At 42.3% G+C, this 24,202-nt stretch overlaps 1 protein-coding gene across 1 annotated transcript in view; it reads right to left on the bottom strand.

The window, feature by feature from the left end:
• The window catches only part of SLC27A6 (solute carrier family 27 member 6), a 55,741-nt gene that overhangs the window by 28,997 nt on the left and 2,542 nt on the right, over nucleotides 1-24,202 (bottom strand). The window contains exons 2-4 of the mRNA XM_073346228.1: nucleotides 19,807-20,013; nucleotides 15,641-15,799; nucleotides 13,974-14,098 (exon numbers count right to left, since the gene is read on the bottom strand). Of these exons, the coding sequence (XP_073202329.1) occupies nucleotides 13,974-14,098; nucleotides 15,641-15,799; nucleotides 19,807-20,013 (491 nt within the window). The remainder of the gene's footprint in view (nucleotides 1-13,973; nucleotides 14,099-15,640; nucleotides 15,800-19,806; nucleotides 20,014-24,202) is intronic.

The following is a 24,202-nucleotide window of genomic DNA, read 5'->3' as shown; positions in this document are numbered from 1 at the left end:
CATGATTCTGATATTCAGATATAATCAAAGATTAGCTTTGGTTAATTACAACTGTGATTAATGGTTCCCTGAGGGTTATAAAGATGGTATTTGTGAACTGATCAAACATTAGAATATTTTAAATCCAAATATTTAAATCCAAATGTTTCCCTGAACAGTGATTTGAGAGAAACATGGATTTGAACTCGTAACTTTATTTTTAAATATAAATATAAAGTTACAAGTTCTGTTTTAAATGCAGCCTAAAAACAGAGAGAGGTGAATGGAAATAAGGTGTAAATTTTTAACACCGAGAGTAATTAACCATTAGAATAATTTAGCAAGGGTTGTGATGGATTCTCCATCACTGACAATTTTTAAATCAAAAAGGGATTTTTTTTTCCTTAAAAGATATGCTCTAGGAATTACGTGGGGAAAGTTCTATGGCCTGTGTTATACAGGAGGGCAGAACAGATTATCATAATGGTCCGTTCTGGCCTTAATATATTAAATTTTTTAAAGTAATAATACACAAGAAAGCATGTATGAATACCAAATAGCTGGATGTCTCTTGAGAGCCTTTGGCCAAGTTCCTTTAATCATATGACATTTACTGGTACTTAGTGCAACTGAAATTCTGGAAACAGGTTTCTCCTTTATGAATGTTTGCTACATTTTTGTAGTAATTAGCTAACAAGTCCAGATCTGCTTTATTATTGCTAGATACCCAGACAGCTGGAATCTTCCTCAGCCATTCTTTCTTTCATAATGTCCTTTTTATTCTAAGTAAGCTGATAGGTCACTGATAAATGAGACTGTCATCTATAATCAACAGGATATTAAATGAGTGTGGAAGGAACTACATGACTGTAGTAATATAAAATCTTACTTAACATCTGCATTAAAAATCCCAAGAGACTGGATTCTCTGTTCTACCTTCCTACTTTGGGTTCAGGAAATGATGAGCGGGAGGGAAGCGAAGATGACTTTAAGCTGTCTTGTAAATTCTGGTCCTGGTGCAACTAAGCAGTCTCAGGGCTGTAACAATCCTATAGGGGCCATTACATCTGCAAAGAATAATAGATAGAGTACCAACCACTCCCATTCCCAGCTCTTCTGCTGGGTGCCAGGTGGGGAAAGAACAGAGCCAGGGAACCACAAGGAGATAATCTGCAAGGGTTGTCCCACTTCACCATAAGGTGCAATTAGGAAAAGAGTTTTGTACTGAGAGAGAAACATACAGAGGGATAAAAAGGAAAGGCATCTTGACTGTTGAAAACAGTCTGTAAAACTCCCCTGAGATAGGTCTCCTGCCTTTACCCAAGATCTGAGGGAGTGTACACAGAGACCAGAAAAGTGACAGAGGTGCAACAAGCCCTGTAACTGTGATACTCACCAATTCTCAAGGCCCTGCTATGTTGTAATCACTCACATTTTATATATAAACACCCAACAACCCTCAAAACTTTAAACTGCAAGATACTTGCCAAACCTCTACTAAACTTGCAGATGAAAGCATAGGTGCTGGAACTAGGAATGTGGTCGCACTCCTTACTGTAAAGGTAACAACAACCCAAATACATGGTTTCCACCTTCAGCACCCCCACTATAAAAACTGTTGCAGCACTACTGGACAAGAGTGATGCATTCATTCCTGTTCTTGTGTTATTACCTTGTCTAACATAGGACCATGACATACCTTCATAGCAAGTGGAGTTGCACAGAATGAGGAAATGCTGTCCACCCATTCTTTCCCTCTTCTTCAGAGTCTGTGAAGCTCCCTTCTTTTACAGGGATCGCTCTCCATACTGTGGCAAGGAGTGTTAGCTCAAAGATGTCTGTCCACTGTCCACTGTTCTCCATTTTAACATTTGAATTTCCAGCAGGGAAATGAATGCTGATCCTATCAGCATTAAAACTTACTTGCCTTTCCCTTCTGTCCTAGACAGTTCTCCCCATGTCTAAAGCTTAAAGAGTATGCAAAGCCTATATAATGAACTTTCAGGTTTTTCTCAGCCTTGATGTTGTTTAAATGATATTCTGACTTGGGGAACTCTTGTACTGATGGGGCATCTGTTGCTAGGTAAAAGAGGTCATTCCATTATCCACTGGCACTTTCTCCTGGGTTAAATCCCTACAAGAAATCTAAATTTAAAAAAATGTTGGGGTTTGAAGTATTCAGTACTTAAAAATGAGACCTATAGATACTGGCTAAGTTTTCATCTACATCTCTACTTCACAACAGTCTAATTAGAAGAAAGGTATGGCTAATGACCCTGGATGCTGACAGTATGTCTACATGGCCCCGCAAAAAAATCCTAGCAGCAGTGAGTCTCAGAACCTGTATCTACAGAGAGAGGCTTGCACTACGGTGCTGGTCTGTAAAGGTAATTTCAGACCCTACAGGAGAATTGGGAGGCAGTAGCTGACCCGATACCATACTCCATTATGAGATTTGTCAAAGCACTTAACCCTTTCAACAAAGAGGCTTTCAATGGAGCCTGACAGCAAGAACACTTATTAGTTTTATGACTAACTTTTTTCATTAAAGTATCTATATTAGTACATTAATACAGATGCCACTCTCTAGCTCTCTGCTGCATTTACTAAAGTACACTTCTATTGAGGAGATAAAGAGGCTGAGAGAGGAGCTTGGAACAACAAAGCTGCATAGACAACAATTGATTAGGAGCTCTAGCAAAAGTTGCACATTTCAGGCTCCCTTGAGTGGAGAAGGGAAATCTGGTGACTGAGGCATTCTTGTAACAGGTGGCCTTTCACACGTCTGCAGGTTGCTAAAGCACTGCATGCAGAATAGGGCACAGGAAAGCTCTCATTGCAAAAGTTGTTGCAGATGTGTGAGAAGAAGGCAGCAAGTCAAGAGGCTGGAGCGGAGAAAAGGTTTGTTCACAAGAGTCAATGCTAGAGAAAAGACACCAAGAAAAAACAAATAGAATATTAGGGTTGGAAGAGACCTCAGGAGGTCATCTAGTCCAACCCCCTGCTCAAAGCAGGACCAACACCAACTAAGTCATCCCAGCCAAGGCTTTGTCAAGACAGGCCTTAAAAACCTTTAAGGATGGAAATTCCACCACCTCCCTAGGTAACCTATTCCAGTGCTTCACCACCCTCCCAGTGAAATAGTGTTTCCTAATATCCAACCTAGACCTCCCCCACTGTAACTTGAGACCATTGCTTCTTGTTATGTCATCTGCCACTACTGAAATCTTCAAATATTTAGTGCAGAACAGCATGACAACAGCTTCACGGGATGGAGATCAATGAGGAGTCCTGCCTGTACACATCTCAGTCACAGGGGTTCCTACTACTACTCAAACCAAATTGCTTTCAGCAGCCTCAGATGCCAGGACAGACAGTGAGTCCCCAAGCCCTGGTCTACACTAGGACTTTAGGTCGAATTTAGCAGCGTTAAATCGATGTAAACCTGCACCCGTCCACACAATGAAGCCCTTTATTTCGACTTAAAGGGCTCTTAAAATCGATTTCCTTACTCCACCCCTGACAAGTGGATTAGCGCTTAAATCGACGTTGCCGGCTCGAATTTGGGGTACTGTGGACACAATTCGATGGTATTGGCCTCCGGGAGCTATCCCAGAGTGCTCCATTATGACCGCTCTGGACAGCAGACTCAACTCAGATGCACTGGCCAGGTAGACAGGAAAAGAACCGCGAACTTTTGAATCTCATTTCCTGTTTGGCCAGCGTGGCAAGCTGCAGGTGACCATGCAGAGCTCATCAGCACAGGTGACCATGATGGAGTCCCAGAATCGCAAAAGAGCTCCAGCATGGACCGAACGGGAGGTACAGGATCTGATCGCTGTTTGGGGAGAGGAATCCGTGCTATCAGAACTCCGTTCCAGTTTTCGAAATGCCAAAACCTTTGTCAAAATCTCCCAGGGCATGAAGGACAGAGGCCATAACAGGGACCCGAAGCAGTGCCGCGTGAAACTGAAGGAGCTGAGGCAAGCCTACCAGAAAACCAGAGAGGCGAATAGCCGCTCTGGGTCAGAGCCCCAAACATGCCGCTTCTATGAGGAGCTGCATGCCATTTTAGGGGGTTCAGCCACCACTACCCCAGCCGTGTTGTTTGACTCCTTCAATGGAGATGGAGGCAATACGGAAGCAGGTTTTGGGGATGAAGAAGATGAGGAGGAGGAGGAGGTTGTAGATAGCTCACAGCAAGCAAGCGCAGAAACCGGTTTTCCCGACAGCCAGGAACTGTTTCTCACCCTGGACCTGGAGCCAGTACCCCCCGAACCCACCCAAGGCTGCCTCCTGGACCCAGCAGGTGGAGAAGGGACCTCTGGTGAGTGTACCTTTTAAAATACTATACATGGTTTAAAAGCAAGCATGTGAAAGGATTACTTTGCCCTGGCATTTGCGGTTCTCCTAGATGTACTCCTAAAGCCTTTGCAAAAGGTTTCCGGGGAGGGCAGCCTTATTGCGTCCTTCATGGTAGGACACTTTACCACTCCAGGCCAGTAACACGTACTCGGGAATCATTGTAGAACAAAGCATTGCAGTGTATGTTTGCTGGCATTCAAACAACATCCGTTCTTTATCTCTCTGTGTTATCCTCAGGAGAGTGAGATATAATTCATGGTCACCTGGTTGAAATAGAGTGCTTTTCTTCAGGGGACACTCAGAAGAGCCCATTCCTGCTGGGCTGTTTGCCTGTGGCTAAACAGAAATGTTCCCCGCTGTTAGCCACAGGGAGGGGGGAAGGTTGAGGGGGTAGCCACGCAGTGGGAGGAGGCAAAATGCAACCTTGTAACAAGAGCACATGTGCTATGTATGTAATGTTAACAGCAAGGTTTACCCTGAAAGAGTGTAGCCACTGTTTTATAAAATGTCTTTTTAAATACCGCTGTCCCTTTTTTTTTCCTCCACCAGCTGCATGTGTTTCAATGATCACAGGATCTTCTCCTTCTCAGAGGCTAGTGAAGCTTAGAAAGAAAAAAAAACGCACTCGCGATGAAATGTTCTCCGAGCTCATGCTGTCTTCCCACACTGACAGAGCACAGACGAATGCGTGGAGGCAAATAATGTCAGAGTGCAGGAAAGCACAAAATGACCGGGAGAAGAGGTGGAGGGCTGAAGAGAGTAAGTGGCGGGCTGAAGAGAGGGCTGAAGCTCAAATGTGGCGGCAGCGTGATGAGAGGAGGCAGGATTCAATGCTGAGGCTGCTGCAGGACCAAACCAGTATGCTCCAGTGCATGGTTGAGCTGCAGCAAAGGCAGCTGGAGCACAGACTGCCACTGCAGCCCCTCTGTAACCAACCGCCCTCCTCCCCAAGTTCCATAGCCTCCACACCCAGATGCCCAAGAATGCGGTGGGGGGGGCCTCCGGCCAACCAGCCACTCCACCACAGAGGATTGCCCAAAAAAAAGAAGGCTGTCATTCAATAAATTTTAAAGTTGTGAACTTTTAAAGTGCTGTGCTTAAAGTGCTGTGTGGCATTTTCCTTCCCTCCTCCACCACCCCTCCTGGGCTACCTTGGTAGTCATCCCCCTATTTGTGTGATGAATGAATAAAGAACGCATGAATGTGAAGCAACAATGACTTTATTGCCTCTGCAAGCGGTGATTAAAGGGAGGAGGGGCGGGTGGTTAGCTTACAGGGAAGTAGAGTGAACCAAGGGGCGGAGGGTTTCATCAAGGAGAAACAAACAGGACTTTCACACCGTAGCCTGGCCAGTCATGAAACTGGTTTTCAAAGCTTCTCTGATGCGTACCGCGCCCACCTGTGCTCTTCTAACCGCCCTGGTGTCTGGCTGCACGTAACCAGCAGCCAGGCTATTTGCCTCAACCTCCCACCCCCCCATAAACGTCTCCCCCTTACTCTCACAGATATTGTGGAGCACACAGCAAGCAGTAATAACAGTGGGAATATTGGTTTCGCTGAGGTCTAAGCGAGTCAGTAAAGTGCACAAGCGTGCCTTTAAACGTCCAAATGCACATTCTACCACCATTCTGCACTTGCTCAGCCTGTAGTTGAACAGCTCCTGACTACTGTCCAGGCTGCCTGTGTACAGCTTCATGAGCCATGGCATTAAGGGGTAGGCTGGGTCCCCAAGGATACATATAGGCATTTCAACATCCCCAACAGTTATTTTCTGGTCTGGGAATAAAGTCCCTTCCTGCAGCTTTTGAAACAGACCAGAGTTCCTGAAGATGCGAGCGTCATGCACCTTTCCCGGCCATCCCACGTTGATGTTGGTGAAACGTCCCTTGTGATCCACCAGAGCTTGCAGCACTATCGAAAAGTACCCCTTGCGGTTTATGTACTCAGCGGCTTGGTGCTCCGGTGCCAAGATAGGGATATGGGTTCCGTCTATAGCCCCACCACAGTTAGGTGAGCCCATTGCAGCAAAGCCATCCACTATGACCTGCACATTTCCCAGGGTCACTACGCTTGATATCAGCAGATCTTTGATTGCGTGGGCTACTTGCATCACAGCAGCCCCCACAGTAGATTTGCCCACTCCAAATTGATTCCCAACTGACCGGTAGCTGTCTGGTGTTGCAAGTTTCCACAGGGCTATCGCCACTCGCTTCTCAACTGTGAGGGCTGCTCTCATCTTGGTATTCATGCGCCTCAGGGCAGGGGAAAGCAAGTCACAAAGTTCCATGAAAGTGCCCTTACGCATGCGAAAGTTTCGCAGCCACTGGGAATCGTCCCAGACCTGCTACACTATGCGGTCCCACCAGTCTGTGCTTGTTTCCCGAGCCCAGAATCGGCGTTCCACAGCATGAACCTGTCCCATTAGCACCATGATGCATGCATTGGCAGGGCCCATGCTTTCAGAGAAATCTGTGTCCATGTCCTGATCACTCATGTGACCGCGCTGACGTCGCCTCCTCGCCCGGTATCGCTTTGCCAGGTTCTGGTGCTGCATATACTGCTGGATAATGCGTGTGGTGTTTAATGTGCTCCTAATTGCCAAAGTGAGCTGAGCGGCCTCCATGCTTACCTTGGTATGGCGTCTGCACAGAAAAAAGGCGCAGAGCGATTGTCTGCCGTTGCTCTGACGGAGGGAGGGGCGACTGACGACATGGCTTACAGGGTTGGCTTCAGGGAGCTAAAATCAACAAAGGGGGTGCCTGTCCATCAAGGAGTATTTCAGGCAGGACTTCACGGAGGGTTCCAATAAGAAATGGTGCACCTAAGTTATCGTTCTTATTGGAACAAGGAGGTTAGCCTGGCCTCTGATTGATACATGGCTAGATTTACCTCGCTGCACCTTCTCTATGAGTGACTGCAGTGTGACCTAGAGGAATGAGTCCCCTAGACAGGGGAGGAGGCAAATGAGTACAACACAAATCTGGTCTATTTCTTGTTTTGACCCACTCCATCTATCTTTTACAGCTTTGGCTGGCAGCAGATGGTGCAGAAGGACTGCATGCCATCCACATCTCATGGCTGCTCGGCAGAAGATGGTACAGTACGACTACTAGCCATCCTCATCTCTTGCCTGCCTGGCAGAAGATGGTACAGTACGACTGCTAGCAGTCCGTATCGCCTGCCTGCTCACCATAAGACGGTTCAATAGGACTGACTGTAGGACTAAAGAGAATGACCTAGTCAAGTCACTCCAAATTTAGTCCCTGCGCCCATGTTTGTCCAGGCGCTCCCAGCCGACGTGGCCAGGAGCACCTCGGACATGACGATGACGGCTACCAGTCGTACTGTACCGTCTGCTGCCACAAGGCAAGGGGTTGCTGCTACTGTGTAGCAATGCCGTACCGCGTCTGCCACACGCAGGAGACATAGGGTGATGGTTACCTGAGCGGGCTCCATGCCTGCAGTGGTATGGCGTCTGCACAGGTAACTCAGGAAAAAAGGCGCGAAACGATTGTCTGCCCTTGCTTTCACGGAGGGAGGGAACGGGGGCCTGACGATATGTACCCAGAACCACCCGCGACAATGTTTTAGCCCCATCAGGCATTGGGATCTCAACCCAGAATTCCAATGGGCAGCGGACACTGCGGGAACTGTGGGATAGCTACCCACAGTGCAACGCTCCGGAAGTTGACTCTAGTCTTGGTACTGTGGAAGCACTCCACCGAGTTAATGCACTTAGAGCATTTTCTGTGGGGACACACACACTCGAATATATAAAACCGATTTCTAAAAAACTGACTTCTATAAATTCGACCTTATTCCGTAGTGTAGACATACCCCAAGATTGGATTCTTGGGGTTCCAAGTTATACCTATGAGCAAGTGAAGAGGAAAAGCTCCTCATTTACTATAGGTCCCATTGGTACCTATAGGCCATCTCCTGTAACTGCAAATTTCAAAGATTTTCACCCAGCTATGGTTATTTTTAATTTAGTATTGGTTTTAAAGAATATTGTACTTCCAGATGTGATAGATGTTTTAATTAGGAGGTCTTTCATGTACAGCAATGACAACCTTGTCCCTTTAACCCACATACCAGCACAGAATTTTTTTCCTTGTGCAAGCCAGATTTCTATTGGTGCCAAGATTTTTTTTTTTTTTTAAGTACTCGTTAGTGAAACTAAAGATTACACAGTAAACAATTTCACTCACTTGGAAAATATTAATGAATGTATCTCTACATGGAATAACAGGTTTTTACTCATACTATTTATTTGTATAAACATGTTTCTCCTCCAGTTCTAACATGGCAAACTATTACAGATTTTCTTCCAACTACAATCTAATAAACTTTAGAACGGATTCAGTTTAGAAGGTTAACTCTTTGAAGATAAGTGTTAGGATTTTCTTTATCTGACCAGCAAATTAAGTAAATGGTACATTGGTAGGAAGAGTTTAGGATGTGCCTGTGCCAAGGAATTAGACATGTATGCCCATGTTAGTAGGAGCTATTTAATGGAAGTGTGAGTTCATGTTGGTACAGAGAGGGGAAACTCAGCCCTAGAATGTGTAATCTCTCCTCAGTGTAGTAGTTATTGTTGTGTCAAATTCCATATGAAGAAAGAAACTTTGTAACTAAAATTAAAATTTAAAAAAACTAAGGCTCCATGGAGCTTGTAATTCCTTAAATTATCCATCATAAGAAAAGACTTGGCTGTGCCTGTGTTTTAGGCTATGAAACTAAACCTACCATTACACAGGAGGTGTAAAGGAAAATGAAATAAAATCAAGCAGCACTCTTCAGCAAAGTCAAGCAACTAAGGGATGGAAAGAGGGGAAACTTAACTGTCTGAGAGGATAGTTGCTGAACTTGTAAACCAAGTAAGGAGGGGGGTGAGGGAGAAACAGAAAAGCATGCTGTAGAGGAACCAGCTTATACATGGTCACCTTCTTGGTATGTTTGACTTCCAGTATAGTCCTGGGCCCAATTCTTCAGTGTACTGCATCCTGTGCAATAATTTGCATTTGTGTGAAGTGAATATAAGAAACTACCATTTCCATCTGATCCCATTCTGACAGCTGGGGAGCACTGGCCAGAGGACTCACAGACCATGCCTCTTTTTCCCCAGGAACATCCTCTGTGCTGGCATACAGGAGGGAGGAGCGGGGTTGGAGCTAGAACAGTGGTTCTAGCATAAGAACATAATGGCCATACTGGGTCAGACCAAAGGTCCATCTAGCCCAGTATGCTGTCTTCCAACAGTGGCCAATGCCAGGTGCCCCAGGGGGAATGAACAGGGCAGATAATCATCAAGTGATCCAACAAAGGCTAGGGACTCCATCCCTGCCCATCCTGGCTAATAGCCACTGATGGACTGATCCTCCATGAACTTTAGTTTTTTTTTTAAACTCTGTTATAGTCTTGGCCTTCACAACATCCTCTAGCAAGGAGTTCCACAGGTTGACTGTGCATTGTGTGAAAAAAATATGTTCTTTTGTTTGTTTTAAATCTACTGCCTATTAATTTCATTTGGTGACCTGTAGTTCTTGTGTTATGAGAAGGAGTAAACAAAACTTCCTTATTTACTTTCTCCACAGTCATTATTTTATAGACCTCCATCATATCCCACATAGTTGTCTCTTTTCCAAGCTGAAAAATCCCACTCTTATTAATCTCTCCTCATATGGCAGCCATTCCATACTCCTAATAATTTTTGTTGCCCTTTTCTGAACCTTTTCCAATTCCAGTATAATCTACACCACTCAAAGATTCACATGTGTAAGGAGGAATCTTTAAGAGGTTGGCTCCACTAGCTTTAGGGCTGCTTTGTACCACTGAAGTGCAGTCAGAGCATGAACCAAAATCTGGCTCTCGTAACATGTGCACACTTCATTTTAAAACCTGGGGCCGCAAGTGTCAGAGCCCCGGTCTATAGGTGCTAAAAACAGCAGTGTAGACATTATGGCTCAGGCTGGAGCTTGAGCTCTGAAGACCAGCCCCCTCCCTGGGCTTTAGAGCCCAAGCCTGAATGTCTGCACAGTTGTTTTTAGCACCAACCTGAGTCCATAGACCCAGACTCTTAGACTTGCTACCATGGGTTTTCAAACACAGTGTAGACATTTCTTCAGATTTTGACTGCCGTGACTTAAATGTCTTCATTAGAAGTGAAGCAGAGTCAATTTATAGGCCAACACTCCTGCACTATTCAGAGGTTACATTAGACCCCCAAAGGTTACTATTTTGAGTTACTATAGCCTTTGCTAGGGATTGTAGCAAAGCTACGTGAAAACTAAAATGTCTGATCCAATGTCCATTGACGTTAATGAGAATCTTTCCAGTAACTTCAGTGGTCACTGGATTGGGCTCTAAAAGTAAATTGTTAATAGTGCTGAAAAATAATCTTGGCTCACATTCATCTCCTGTTAACAGAACCCACTGTTGAAGTCAGTGCTGATTATTTTGAAAGAGCACTGACAGAGGATTGGATTAGAAAGGAGTTTTCATGTTAATTTGGAGGTATTACTATTAATAAATATCTCACCATATTTTCTTAAAATCTAAGTTGCTAAACAAAATCCACAAAATGACAGGGAAATTTACTAATTGTATATATTTTTGGAGTCCCGAGAATAATTTAAAATAATTATTGCATGCAAGGAGGAGATTTTCAAAGGCACAGAAGGCAGTCATGCATTCAGCTCCCGCTACATTTTCCTGGGCGTTGGCTGCCAAACTCCCCTGGGTTGTTTTGAAAGTCCTGTTAAATAAAGCAAAACCACTAATTGCAAGTGTCTTTGTTCCATTAAGTAAAGAGAGTATTTATCTATTTAGATAACTGAATACTAAACATTTAATAAATAAAAACTGTTCATGGTAACAAGCCACCACTATGGTAAACAATGGTCATTTTAAAAACAAAACAAAAAACTCAACTTAAAATTGTGTATGTTTTGGTCCTTAGGAGTTATTAACAACTGTCACAATAGGATTATCTGCAGCTCACAACAAGCATAAAGGTGGCAGTCGTCAATATCAGCAGAAACAATTTTAGGCTCCATCTACAAAGACCAAGAACTAGGATGGTTATATTTATTTTAAACTCAGTTTGACACACAGTTTCCCTGCATAGTTAAGGACAGAAACCAAGTAATGTTATAAATTGATTTTAGAAATTATTTTATAGCTTAGATTCACTCTGTTTTTCCCTGTCCAGTCAAACTATGATTAAATTCAATTAATCTGAACCAGTTATAAATGGTGTTTATAATTAGTTCTGCAAACTTTGTTCTTAGTCCACTGCAGATGGGGCCTTAGACAGCGATACTGTATCAAAACAAGCATCCTAAAGTTAGGACTAAAGTAGACTGTGATTCAGGCAGAAGTGATAGTTTGACACTAGTTAGATAGCTGCTCTAGTCAAAGAAAGTTTGTATGTCTAAAGAAAAAAAATCCAAATCCACAGACATGGAGTCATGATAAAGTCTTAGCTGTGAGACACTTTCACTTATTTGCTCTCAAGATAAAATGCGACAGATCCACATGCCACAGGTATGCTATTTCTGTACCACAATCTAAGCACCTGGTCTCCACACTACAAGGATATGTCTACAGTGCATCTGAGTGAGCCTCCCAACCCAAGTCCACAGACTCAGACTCGAGTTGGCAGGGTTCATGCCTGCAGGCTAAAAATAGCAGCTGTGTAGGCGTTCCAGTTTGGACTGAAGCTCAGGGTCTCAAGCCTGGGAGGTGTGGCTTGTGAGCCCAAGCCACATCATCAAAACACCATCTTTACACAGCTATTTTTAGCCCCAATAAAACACATCTGTGGGTTGCTCCCAAACACAGTCTAGACCTACCCTGAAGGACTTAAGAAGAATTAATTTATACAAATTATTCTGAATACAGAAGAGCCTTAAGTGTCTGATTCTCCATTGCCAGGCACCTTATATATTCATTTACACCTGTGGAAAAAGGATATAAAATACTGCGGTTGTGCTTGGATAGCACTTTACAGGTACAAGTAAGGAAGAATCCATCCCCAACTTTATTATCCATACATCAAATAATGAAGCCAGATCTATTATATAGAGGTGTATTTACAGAACTCTTTACTATGTCATATGCTAGATACAATTTTATAAAAACCTAAAACATAGGTTCTGTTCGTTAATGTAAAGGGTCAGATTCTGGGCTACTTTACAACCAGTGCAATCCCACTAAATGCTTGTGACCACTGGCACCAGAGTTTACCCAACTTCCCTAATGTAGCAAAACTTTTCAATTTTGCTCAAATTGCTTTTACACACTGAATTAAAGAATCAGGCCCATATTTTCAGGAGTACACATGCACTTGTGTGTACATCTCAGTCAAAATCCCTGACTCGAACATGCATTTTTATTTTAAATATTCGAATCTTCCTTATTTTGCTCTCTGTTTAAGCAAATCAGAAAGTTCTTTTAAGACATGCATAATTTAATGCCCCGGTTTTAATACCACCACTGAATGCAGCTTCCAACTAAAATGCTATATCAGCTTTTAACCTACGTATGTAATTTATGAGAGCTAATAAGACTTATGTACACAGAGTGCAAACCTAATATCTCTAGTGGATGGTAACAAATTGTTTCCTATATTATGTCAAGTGTACTTGATTTTTTGGACAGAATATCTATATATTCCTTATACCTAAGACACTGCTGAGGACTTAATTATGCCAAGTTTTTCGGTTTCTACATAGCTGGAAGTTTTGGTTAGTGACCAACATGCTAAAGATACATGGCTGGATTGTGGATAGTCACTAGTCTGCCCAGTTGGAGGTCAGATATGAGGCCTTCCAGACCTGGGAGCAGTGTGTTCACTCTGCTAGCCAATTCATGGTTCTTCCCCTTTGTGGAAGTTATTGCAGATGGGGACACCTCCCCCTAGGGACTTTGCAGCCACAGAAATCAGGAACTCCCATTTTGCCCAAGTGTGGCATAAGGACAGGAAGAGGGAAAGGCTCCCTCTTCCCTCCATGTGTACTTCTAGAAGGGGTAGACACATTGTTCTGCACAGTTAAGGCTGAAAATTCTAAAGGGCAAACTAATAGGAACTTGAAACAATTTTCTCTTGATCCTTTGAACTGTATTGACCCCTATAAAACCTTCAAGAACAGAGCAGAGGGATGGCCTATGTGCATGCATGTTCCACAAGCCAAAATAAAGCTAGTAGGGCCGAAAGTAGGCCTACAAAACTTGACAGTGTCTATTTAAGTTGATCACAAGAACCAAGATTTTGAAAATGCATTAATGTTAACATAGGTACTCTAGACTTACCCTTGGCTAAAGTTTGAGCATGAATATTTTCTTTTCCAAATAAAATAAAACTGATTCAATTTTTTCCCCTACATCTTTAAATATGGTATCAACTCCTTGGTGCCAGTTCAGTTTGCCCAGAACCAATCTATTGGCAGTCACAGACGCAGCAGCAACCTTGCACGGAAAGAGGGGTGGAGGGGACAGATTTTTTTCTTTTAAAATTACTTTTCACATTTCCCTTTTAATGTAAATACAGCTACAACTGCTAGCATGCAAATAAAGTTTAGTGAATAACCAAATGGTAGGATAACCATCATTTTAATTCCACTTACCACAGGCTGGTTGCAAAGATAACGACAAAGCTCTCCAATATACTGGATAACAGTCACATTATACTTTTTGCAGTCACTCCAGAATTGACTAGCTGAGAATTTCTTTCTTAAGACGCAAGTTGCACCTTATTAAGAAAATAAAAACAGGAAACACTGGTTTTGTGAACTTGACAAGAATGCTGCTTCAGGTACCACAGAGTCATGTAAAGGTAAGAACTTTGATTCAAATACAAACGACATTCTCATGTGTTTGTTTTACGGACAGGTCTAAATTCACAGACCTTGTCCATTACAGTGAAATGTGTCAGTGGGGGAGTCACAGAGCTCCAGCAATATTTATGCTGGTGTGTTTACACAGCCTGCAGACAGTTAAACACGTGCATAACTTTACACATGAGAACAGTCCAATTCTACAAAGTTATGGATCTGCTTAACTGTAAGCCTATAGCAAGTTTAAGACTTTAAAAAGAACAGCTTGTGTTTAGGGTTGTTATCCTATAAATGTGTGGTCTCCTCTTGGCCCCAAGGAAGCCCTGCAAGTGGCCCATTGCCTCACTTTCCCCTCTTGATTCCTCAAATAAACTCAATACAGCATTTGAAATGTATAAATAGCCCTGTGGGGAGAGGGCAAGGGGCATTATTTTATTACCAAAAGTCCCGCTACCATAAACCAGAATCCCTCAGTGCAGTCCAAACAGCAGATTAGGTCCAACAATCCAACACTAAGTGTGGCTCAGACATCCCTCATCTTGCTTCAGCCCAGCTCCCAGGTACAACTCTGGCATCTCACCCCGCACCTCGCCTCACCTCAGATGTTTATCTACCCTATTTTCTTCCCGGATAGGGTTCCGGCTCTTGCCTGGAGATATCGGCAAGGTTGTCGCTCCCTTGTTCCCCAGCCTTCAGCCCTCTCTGGTCTTCCGTCTTCAGCTGTCTGGCTCAGCATCTCCCTCTACTGCTCGCAGCCTTCAGCCCTCCCTGGTTATGGCTCTCTAGCCTGGAGAAGTTTGCAGGTGACCCCAACTGCCTTCACCAGCCTATTATTCTGGGTTCACTGCCTAAACTGGGAACTCACACCATTTCATCCTTCACGGGCATCTCCTCGCTGAAGCTCTCAGCCCAGCCCTGTCCTTCCTCTGAGCTCTTTACTCTCAGGACTCTAGACACTCTCCCCTTTTAAATTCTGGGTTCTGAACTCTCCTTCTAAGCTTCCCCTCAGGGTTTGAGTTCCGAATTCCCTTCTCAAGCCTCTGAACTCTCATTTTTAACTCCCAGGGCAGCCCCACCCGCCTCATTACACCAACACAGGCACACCTGGACTGCAACAGGGGTTCTGAGGCCAATTTCATTTAAGGGCCTGTTACCCTAATGCCAAAAACAAAACCGTGGATGAACAGAATTTTACTTAATTTTCTAAAATAAAAGTGGACAATATGGACCTTACTGCAGTTTCTTAAAAAGAACAAACAAACAAAAAAAAAACCTAGTCAATGGAATCACAAAACTGGTTACAATTATTTCCAGATTCATTTGTTTTTTGATTTAGAAAGGAAGATACAAGCCAAGTCTAATTAACTCCACTGATAACGATTCTGCACTGTGTTTTAATGCAGTTCTAAATTAATCCCCTCTTCAATCAACAACGCTATAAAATAAAGTGAGCCTACCCAATTTAATACATCCAGCAATGCCAAGGACAGAAGCTGCACTGTGGTAAAGAGGGAGAGTTATATAAACAGTGTCATCTGCAGTAGCACCAAATGCCCATAATCCAGCAGCTCCTTTTAGGATCTGCAGATGACTAATAACTGCAGCTTTTGGTAGACCTGTAAAGACATAAAACTATACATTACAGAGAGGTCAACATTCACTTTTGTTGAGTACATGAGTATCCAGTCTGTTACGAACTTCAACAACACTAATATTACCTACCTTTCTATATTCTAGAGCCAATTTTTCTGCTAGCCACTTAGCTAAACAGACATCTAAGAACTTGTTTGCAAGTTTAATGTGGCACTAGGTCTGTTGGTCCTATAGAAGTAAGGGGTATGCAAGCAAGTCATAGCTGCATCAACTCACTGCACACTGGGTCATCTGATTCAACAACAGATGGACCAGGATGTGAAGCAATATGAAGGAGCTCCAGGCCTGATGTATAGATAAAATAGACAAGGTAGGTGAAGTAATATCTTTTATTGGACCAACTTCTGGTGACAGACAAGTTTTCAAGCTTACGCAGAGCTCTGCTTCAGGTCCGGGAGAGGTAACCAGAGTTCGGGTCCTATATCCATATAACTATGTTGCTCAGCAGTGTGAAAAATCCACACCCCTGAGTGATGTAGTTACACCAACCTAGCCCCCTGTGTAGACAGCACTAGGTCAGTGGGAAAACTTCTCCCATCAACATAGCTACTGCCTCTCAGGGAAGTGGATTAACAAAGTGGAAGAGGAGAGTTCTCTTTCATTGACTAAAAGCATCTTCATTAAAGCACTACAGTGGCGTCAATGCAGCGTTTTAAGTGTAGACATGCCCAGAGTGTCAAGCTAAATACAAGGGTAGAACAGATCCAGTGTCTTTATTAAGTCCATGATTTTTGGTGTCTAGCAGAGTTATGAATTTAAGTTCCCTTTCCTTAGAGGACGAGGATTCAGAGGTCAGATATGCAGTGATCATTTTGTGAATAGTGTTCATCCAAGTTTTTGTCTTTTATCATTTTTCTATGCGAGTTCCTTTGAGAGCGCAGTGATTGTCCGGTTTTTCCCCACGTAGTTATTAGGGCAGTTGGTGCACTGGATAAGGTTCACCACATTGGTATGATAGGCATGGGTAGAAACCATGGATCTTGAGAGCAGTTGCATAGCTAGGCGGGGAGCGGGGCAGCGGCCGCTCCCCCACCAAGCGGAAGTAGAGTCTTTTTAATTCTTTGGCGCCTTTTTAATTTTTACTCTCCCGGCGGTGCTCTGGGTCTTCAGCAGTACTTCACTCGCTCCAGTGGTGGGGGGGGTCCTTCAGCGCTGCTGGGGGAGTACTAGCGGGTGGCACCTTTTTAAATCTACGCTCCCCCTGTTTTCTCCGCCTGGCTATGCCACTGCTTGAAAGGTGTGTTGTGGGGGGTACTGATCCTCATAACAGTGAGGACATATCTGCAGGTTTCACATCTGGTGTTATAGTGGGGGATGGTACTGCTTTGAGCTGGTATGTCCTAGTGTATGGGGAGCTCGCTCGCTTCTGATGACAAGCTTGGCGAGGCTAGGGGGCTCTTTGAAGGCCAGAAGAGGGAGTCTGGGAAAGATTTATTTGAGGATGTGGTCCCCATCAAGTCTGGGGTGCAAGTTTCATGATTCCCTGTGTGGGTTTTAGTGCTGGGTATTAGGTGACTAGGGTTGTACAGTGGGAGGTTTGTTTCCCCTCCCCATATTAAAGCAGGTTCTGTCAGATTATTTCGGTAGCCCATTCCATCATGTGATCTACTTTTCTGATGGAGTTTCCTTGTGTGGTGAAGGTGATTTTAAGTGTGTTAAGGTTTGTACCTGGACTCTGTCCTCAGTGCACATTCTATGATATCCGAGTGCCTGGTAGATAAGATTTCTTGGTGTGTTTGGGGATGGTTACTACATGTGTGAAGATAAGTGTGGCGATCGATGGGTTTCCTATGTATAGTTGTCTGTAGGGTTTCATTGCTGAAGCTGATAGTGGTGTCCAGGAATTTGATGCTGGTGTGGTAGTACTCTAGAGAGAGTTTCATGGATGGATGGTTGACGTTATGGTGGAAATCTACGAAATCACAGCTGTCATGCTTTGCTCCATTTCATTTTGGTTTTTCACACACAGCAATCTATGTGTGGACATGTAGAGTTTCTTTGAAACCGTACGAGGGATCCTGCTCGGAGGCAGACTGGGGAAGTTCTAGACACAAGCACTACAGTGAAGCTGAAGCAGAAGCTTTATAAACCAACATCATTTTCCTTATTTCTAATCCTTGTTCAGTGTTAGAAGAAATTAGCTCTTTCTAGGATTCTTTACTATCATCACCTGACACTGATTTCATGGCATCTCTCTCCAGTAAGATTCAAGGGCTTCCCTGCCTCTGCTTGACACCCCCAATCCCAAAAGCTAGCTCCTTAGAAGATGTGGGAAGCAGTAAGATATTTGCCTTCTGAAAAAGAGTTCTAAAAACTTTTTTCTCTTTCTTGTGCTCCTGGATGAATGTTGTTCTCACATTAAACAACGACAGCTGATGGTGCTCCAAACTCAGAAAGACAAGCAAAGACTGCAAAATTGATCTTAAATATACAAAATTAAAAACCAATTAGGAGTTTATATTAAGTAATCTGAGCACGTTTATACAGCTGTATTTGGGGTGAGAGCCACTCACAAGTACATATCGTTTCCAAGGATGATCGATTAATTATACACCCGCAGGACAAAAAAAAGACGTTCCATACTGATCAGATCAATGGTTCATTGAGTATTTCCTCCTGTCTGGCTCTGACTGTGGCCTCTACTTGACATTCCAGAGGCACACAAACCTGCCAACCATACTGTACCTACCAATAGCTCACTGTGCAGTGCTTTATGTGAAGGAAAGATTCCTTCCTTTAGGAATCAGCCTTCACTCTTACTGGCTGGATTTGTTTGTACTAGATGAATCAGATTGCACAAGACATGATTTTAAACATAATGATTCAATTCCCTCTAAACTTTTATTCATGCTAAATAACTGCTCTTCTTGCAATCACACTGTACTTAAAAGAGATAAAAGTTTCAGTGTGCATAGGCTACATACAATCACTCAAATTTTCTTACCTCTGTAAGTAACTAAACTATATTAGATTAATTCTGGGCATTGCATCTTTCCACCTCAGCTTCATATGGAGGCCTTAAATGACACTGAGAACTAGGTTACAGACTACCTAGGGAAGTCTATAACATGATTTAACTAAGAGTATTCAGAACAAAATTTCTATCCACAGTAGCAAGCTCTGCTATATTTTTTCATCACTATTTCAAACATAGTTAATCTCTGAATAATGTTTGCAACAGTTCTGGTTTTTTTAATTACTTTAAAAAACAAACAGAATTTAGTTCTAAAATAAACTAACATATGGTTCTATGGAGGCAAATAAAAATCAATAAAATAATTATGCTTGGGCAGGGAAAACAAGTTGTAAGATGCAAGTTATTTTTAAAACATCTCATGACTGAAACCACAAGTTAGTTTTCAGTTGAATAAGAAACACCAATCTGTTTAACCTAACATCATGATGCTGCTTTTTATGCCACTGATCAGAGTTTTTTTTAAAAGTCTTAACTTCTTAGCCACTGGAGCAATGGTAATGAAACCAGCCATCTGTTTCTAAACTAAAAGGCTAGTAACTTAATCCTATTTTCGGTCTCTTTGGTGACCTGCATTCAAAGCAGCTTAATGAAGACCCACTTCATAATAAGTGCATAGTAACTTGTTCTAAAAGGATGTTGTAAAGTTCTAGGTGTACACATTAGCTCTACAGCTGTGTTACAGAATCACAAAATATTAGTATTATGTTTGCAGTGTTGACTAGCAGGCACCAGTAATAGTAGCTATTTAATAAAAGGGCATAATGCCCTGCCCCAGGATTTAAGCAATTCGGCTGGGCAGGGAAAAAGGAGCTACCTCTGCGGGATCCCCTATGCCAACAGCCTTGGAAACGACCAATGCCTTTCTTGAGCTTCTGATACCTTCTCCTGTAGGCTGAAGTGAGACATTTAGAGTGTCTGATACAGACACATTAACTGATGGTTTCATAAACAGTTTCAGGAAATGATGGAAACATGGGAAAAAAAGAGCTGTACCTGTAGTTCCTGAAGTAAAAATGTAGAGTACAGAGGATTTGAGGTTGTTTGCAGAGCGGAGGTTAACTGGTACACAGTCTTCAGATGCAGTTTCCAGTTTGTCTAAAAGGGTATTAACACTTGGCAGAGTGCAGTCTTTTGTCATTACCCAAACACCAATATCTTTTTGGAGGCTAGGAAGAATCTCCTCTAATGTCCCAAGCATATCTTAAAAAATAAAAACAACATTGTTACCTATTTTATAATGTATTTACAGAAAGCTAAACTTAAAGCAAGTTTTTCAATGTTTTAGAGTTATGTTAGCAAAATACAAGGAGCCCGATTCACCTCTGTGAGAGTAAGGGAATATAATCAGGTGCTGGTGCCCTGTGGGTCGGGTGGACTTCATGTAGAAAAGGACAAACAATGGTACATACAGTTGCTGTCACTCCCATGCTTTAAATTTTAGCCAGCACTCCATGAAAACCCACTAGCAATAACTACCATCTCTTGGCCACACCCAGTCTTGGGTAGTTTACAGTCAAGTTTCAGATGAGAAGTGTAGTTAATGTTTCTCTCCAGATTTCATCTGGCAAGGTAATCTGCCTTCATGCATTGCAGTTTAGTTATGGATACTTGGGCTGGTCTACATTGCAAAGCTAGGCCAGCTTAACTATATTGCTCAAGACTGAAAAATTTCATGCCCTGTGCAATGTACTTATGTAGACCTAAGCTCTGGTATAGGCATAGCGAGATCTGTGAAAGAATCTTCTATTGACTTAGCTACTGCCTCGGAGAGCAGAGAACCCCTTCCGTCGCTGAAGTAAGTGTCTACACTAGTGACACAACTGCAGTGTTTCTAGTGGTCTGCTTAATCCAAAATTATCCCCTTGCAAATGGCATGGCAGAAAGCAGCAACAGATGTCACCATTCTCCAAACATACACAGACTACAAGTAAAAAATGAGCCACTACCATGATTTATTGTCTCTTGTGTTTCTCATCCCCAGAAATGTTTGCAATTTTATGGAATTGGTGCCAAAGCAGCATTGGCTTATTTACAGAAAACTATTTTTCCTGTGTTTATGACTACTAATTTAGCTACAACTAATCAGGAGAAAGATCTTGGCATCATCGTGGATAGCTCTCTGAAGACATCCACGCAGGGTGCAGCGGCAGTCAAAAAAGCGACCGGGATGTTAGGAATCATTAAAAAAGGGATAGAGAATAAGACGGAGAATATCTTATTGCCCTTATATAAATCCATGGTACACCCACATCTTGAATACTGCATACAATACTCATCTCAAAAAAAGATATACTGGCATTAGAAAAGGTTCAGAAAAGGGCAACTATAATGATTAGGGGTTTGGAACAGGTCCCATATGAGGGGAGATTAAAGAGGCTAGGACTTTTCACCTTGGAAAAGAGGAGACTAAGGGGGGGATGTGACAGAAGTATATAAAATCATGAGTGGTGTGGAGAAAGTGAATAAGGTAAAGTTATTTACTTGTTCCCACAATATATGAACTAGGGGCCACCAAATGAAATTAATGGGTAGCAGGTTTAAAAAAAAAAATAAAAGGAAGCTCTTCTTCACTCAGCGCACAGTCAACCTGTGGAACTCCTTGCCCGAGGAAGTTGGGAAGGCTAGGACTATAACAGGGTTTAAAAGAGAACTGGATAAATTCATGGAGGTTAAGTCCATTAATGGCTATTAGCCAGGATGAGCAAGGAATGCTGTCCCTAGCCTCTGTTTGTCAGAGGGTGGAGATGGATGGGAGGAGAGAGATCACTAGATCATTACCTGTTAGGTTCACTCCTTCTGGGGCACCTGGCATTGGTCACTGTCGGTAGACAGAATACTGGGCTGGATAGACCTTTGGTCTGACCCAGTATGGCCATTCTTATGTTCTTACTGAGCATAAAGAACACTAAGAAATTGGTCACTGATTTTATGGTCATTCAGAATTTCAGGTATAATTCTGATTTTTTATTTTTCAGTGCAGTAGTCTTAGAAATAAATTTACACTGAGTTCTTAATGTATTTGAGAAATGTCAATTATATTTAAACTGCAGACAAGTCAAGCAAGAAGGGGGCTGTGGTCATAAGACTACCCTATGGTCTAATCAGGCAATCCTTTCTAAGGGGAAAAATATCATAGTTACAGTCCAATTTAAACTGTCATTTAGGATTCAAGAATGGCAGAAAGGCAGTGGTTCCCACTTCCTAGACTGAAGCACATATTTATGTTATTCCAATTAATTAAGATCAAGCCCAGACTGAAAATATCCTTGATTTACTGTTTCCACTTCTAAAATTACTCAGTTAACCTAAAGTTTCTGTTTCTGTGTACGGGTTTGTTTTTTTCACCTAGTATTGAATATTAATACTGTGAGTTGGTTCTACAAAAGACTTTTCAGTTGCACTCTGGTATTAAAAATTTGGAACAGTATCTGAACTGTTTGTAGCCATTTGTTATCTTGAAAGAGATTCCAGGTTAGATAGGAGAGCACAGCAAAAAAACCATAAGCAATTTCCTGAAGGAAAAAAAGAATCAGAAATAGCTAAATATTTTCCTAATATTAAAAGAGCCGGAAGCCTTAGATTAATTCTGCATCATGCATGAACAATGTGAGCTGAAGATAAACTCTCCGTTGTACTAATATATTTCCAAAGAGCACTTATACCAATGTAAAAAGATCCAAGACTATGTCCAATGTTGATGTATTGTTTAATGCACACTGAATTTCTCCACCAGATGTTTTTTAAAAACCTGATGCTCATTTTACACTTGTATTACCCATATGTCCGGAATAAACAGCTCTCTTGGAAGAAATGCAATACATCATTTCTGGTGGTTCCTGGTACATGTACATAAGCAGATGGTAAAGCAAGTCACAGGTTGTGAACTTAAGCTCTCTCTATTTTTCTTAGCAACATACTAAGAAACTTTTAGGGTTTGTTTTGCAATGAGTTGTTATTATACCTAATCTTTAACTATAATAGAGTAAATAGCAGTCCTGTGTGTTGTTTACACAATACATTCTGAACAAACATACATTAACTACATGGCTTCCCTGGGAAAATTCATGCGTTATTGAAGGTGGAGATCTCCCCCACGCCCTGTTCCTTCTCCTGCTTCCCTACGAACAATTGAGCAGGTTTGTGACATGATGCAAACAACCTGAATACATAAATAATTGTTAATTGTGACATTCGAATAATAGACAATACACCTTTTGGTTCTAAACTACCATCCTGCATTGCTAGTCATACAAAAGGTTTTCTCTATTTTTCTGAGCAAGGAAATAATGCAATTATTTATTGGCAGGCAAATATGAACCCTCAGTAATAACTGACAGAAATCAGATTATGAGATCAACGTGTACTGAGCAAAATCTTAGTCAGTTCATTCAAAAAGTTTTATGAAATATTGCTGACAAAATATTTGAAGGGCACTCTGATGCATATGCTAAATAAGCTGTGACAATCCAGGTAGCCACCAATGATCCTTTGAACAATAAAAGGCCAGTCCCAAACTCCCCATTTTTAGATGCATTCCCTCCATATACTTAGTTCCCTGTCAAAAAGGCTCTCTGTTCCTGCTAAATTGTGTTCAGCAAAAGCCATAGGTGCTGGAAGTATGGCAGCACCCTTGGTTTGAAGTGATTTCCATTATACACAGGATTTGGTTCCAATGGCTTTCAGCTCCCCCACTATAAAAATGGTTCCAGAACCTATGGCAAAAGCTTGTAGGAGTCATCAGATGTAGCTAAGAATCTATGTTGGCTGCCATGCCTCCCTTGAAATGCACTGAAGACCATGCAAAAGATTCTAGAATGTGTACAGGAACTACAAATACTTAGCATATACTACTGATCAAACACTGGGATGTATCTGAAGGAGGCACGGACTCAGGTAGGGGACCCAGTGAGTTTCCAGGAAAGGGAAAAAGCAAGCAATCAAAATGGAGAGCCAAATCCCATCTTGGAACAGTCCATAAGAGTCCACACTGCATGTCTTTAACTCCGTGCTGCTCTGGATGTCTCATAATTCTTATTTTTATCATTTAGTTTAAATAATCAAGTTAGGTATTAGATAATAATTCACATTTATTTTATCAAGAAAACAATTTCCCCTTTAAAAGCTGATTAAGGATTCTGCTGCTTGTATGTCATAGTAGCTGTTCTGAATTCACAAGCTCCTGAAAATATCTCACTCATTCCCCTTCTCCAGGGCATTCATAGACTATGATCTAAATTCATTCCTAGTTTATCTTGACTTCTGCCAGCATAAACCAGGGTTCAGGAGCCATAGCGACAAAACTTCCACAAGGGCACACAGCAGTGGCAGAAAGCAACAGAAATTTCCCCTCTGCCAGGAGGCTCCTAGGCAGTCAGTGAAGCTAGGGGGA

This window comes from Lepidochelys kempii, chromosome 5, assembly GCF_965140285.1.
Source record: "Lepidochelys kempii isolate rLepKem1 chromosome 5, rLepKem1.hap1, whole genome shotgun sequence".
Taxonomy (NCBI): domain Eukaryota; kingdom Metazoa; phylum Chordata; order Testudines; family Cheloniidae; genus Lepidochelys; species Lepidochelys kempii.
The sequence above is the reverse complement of the archived record's forward strand: the minus strand, read 5'-3'. Positions and strand labels throughout refer to the sequence as shown.